The 2126-nt window shown below is 58.7% G+C and overlaps 1 protein-coding gene across 1 annotated transcript; it reads right to left on the minus strand.

Annotated features, from left to right (window-relative positions):
• Positions 1–1626, minus strand: LOC109743896 (berberine bridge enzyme-like A). The gene has a single exon (XM_020302983.3). It carries the CDS (start codon positions 1624–1626, stop codon positions 25–27), a length of 1602 nt encoding a protein of 533 aa, XP_020158572.1. The 3' UTR covers positions 1–24.
• Between the last annotated feature and the right edge of the window lie 500 nt (positions 1627–2126).

The following is a 2126-nucleotide window of genomic DNA, read 5'->3' on the forward strand; positions in this document are numbered from 1 at the left end:
TTTATTATTTCGCAAACATCATGTCTACTCCTCGGCTCTAATATTCAAGGGAGGGATGCTCTGTGCGTTGTTGAACACGTTGCCAGGATCAGCCACCGTCTTAGCACGGACCAGCCGGCCGAAGTTCTCTCCGAAGTAGGCCTCCCCCCACGACGACCTCGCCCGAGCCACCGCCTGCGCGGATGAGCCACCGGCAGCCCGCGTCCAGTTGTTCACGCCCAGATCGAGGTCGAGGTAGTTCACGTACGCAGCGCGGGGATCCTTGGACACGTAGGGGGCCATGAACCTGTAGAACGACCCGAGCCATCCGATGAACTCCTCCGCGTGGGCCACCTGCGACCGGTCCCAGTTCACGCCGTACTGGATACTGTACAGGTACCCGGCGCGGTGGGGGAAAGGCGTCTCGGAGCTCCCGACCCGCGCCATGGCGCCGCCGTAGGGGTCCAGCTGGATGGACCCGGTCGGCCCGGTCGACAGGTGCCGGACGATCTCGGCCATGTCGTGCCTCGAGATCGGTGCTTGCACGTAGTCGGACTTGCTCTTCGAGTACTGCTTTGGCTGGCGCCGCCGGTTCACCAGGTCCTCCACCGTGCCCAGACCGGCGAACTTGGCCGTCGACTCGACCCAGCTCATTTCTGAGAGGTGTCGCTCGGTCAAACCTAGCTCAGGAAAGCTTTGGCTGAGAACCGACAAGGCATGGTCTTTTGACGCTAGCACTTGACCGGTGAAGGAGATGGAGACGTTGCCGTCCGTTGATCCGGTAGGAGCATACACGGAGAGATAAAACTCGTCCGGTAGATTGGGCCCGACATGCTGCCACCTGTGAAGTAAGCCGGCAAAGAGTTCGACCGGACCGGTCCGACCGACGGCGAACGCGGTGACGTTGCGAGGAACCGGAACGAGCCGGAGCTTCCAAGCGTACACCACACCCCAGCTCCCGCCTCCGCCGCCTCGGATCGCCCAGAACACGTCGTCGCCCATAGAACTCCGGTCAAGGACTGTGCCGTCCGGAGTGATGAGCGCCGCATCCAGCACGTTGTCGGCGGCAAGCCCAAACTTCCGGGACAGAAGCCCGAACCCGCCGCCGGAAACGTGCCCCCCTAGACCAGTGGTCGACCCGGACCCGGCTGGGAACGCCAAGGACCGGCTCGACCGTCCCACGGCGTAGTACAACTCGCCCACTGTCGCTCCCGACTCGGCCCAGGCCGTGGCCGATCCCGGGTCCACGCGGACGCGGTTCAGGTTCGTTAGGTCGACCACCACGAACGGCACGTGGTTCTCCGTGGTGTAGGACAGCCCCTCGTAGCTGTGCCCGCCGCTACGCACGCGGATCGCAAGCGATCTGGCGCGTGCGCACAGGATGGCTCGCCGCAGGTCATCCCTCGACTCCGGGAGGACAATGGCGGCGGGCCCGGCGACGTTCGGGAGCGTGAACCGGAGGTTGAAGATGGAGGAGTTGAGTAGCCCGGCGTAGCTCGGAGACGTGGGCAGGGAGAAGTTGCTGACCCCGTTGGAGACGAGGCAGGAGGAGAAGTTGCTCGCCGTGGCCGCCGCGCCGGAGCATGGGCTCCGATGAAGTGACAAGAGGAGGCAGACCAGCTGGAGGAGAGTCGCAATGGAACGCATTGTTGGTGAGATCAAGAGATGCTCGTTGATGTATGTGCTGTGGTTTGTGTCTGGATTGAATATGGTTGTAGTTTTGTAGGGCGGTGCTTTTGGCCATTGTGATATACTTACCAGATGGCATATGCTCTCATTGGATTTGCCTCCCTGGGTATTCAAATGCCTAAACTGCTAAACAAGATCTTCGTAATGAGAGCACTGTTTAGTGGCATGGGAGCAAGTTTGTTGATCCATGGAGTTTGAGGACCTTGGGAACCTTCATCAAATAACTTAATCATGCCTTGCGCATGCGATGGATTTGGGAGAAACAAAACCAACTAGTTCCAGAGCGTGGGCTGGGCTCCCTATGCAGATTCCTAGCACTGAAAAAAAAGCATTGCTATAGTGTCGTCTTGGACATAATCAACAAGTCTAGAGGTCATTATGGAGCTATTATTAGTGAGATCAACTCTTATTCTAGTTTGTTTCAATGTAATTTTACTTATGAAAGTCGTATTGTGAAC

Source organism: Aegilops tauschii, chromosome 3 (genome assembly GCF_002575655.3).
Source record: "Aegilops tauschii subsp. strangulata cultivar AL8/78 chromosome 3, Aet v6.0, whole genome shotgun sequence".
Taxonomy (NCBI): Eukaryota; Viridiplantae; Streptophyta; class Magnoliopsida; order Poales; family Poaceae; genus Aegilops; species Aegilops tauschii.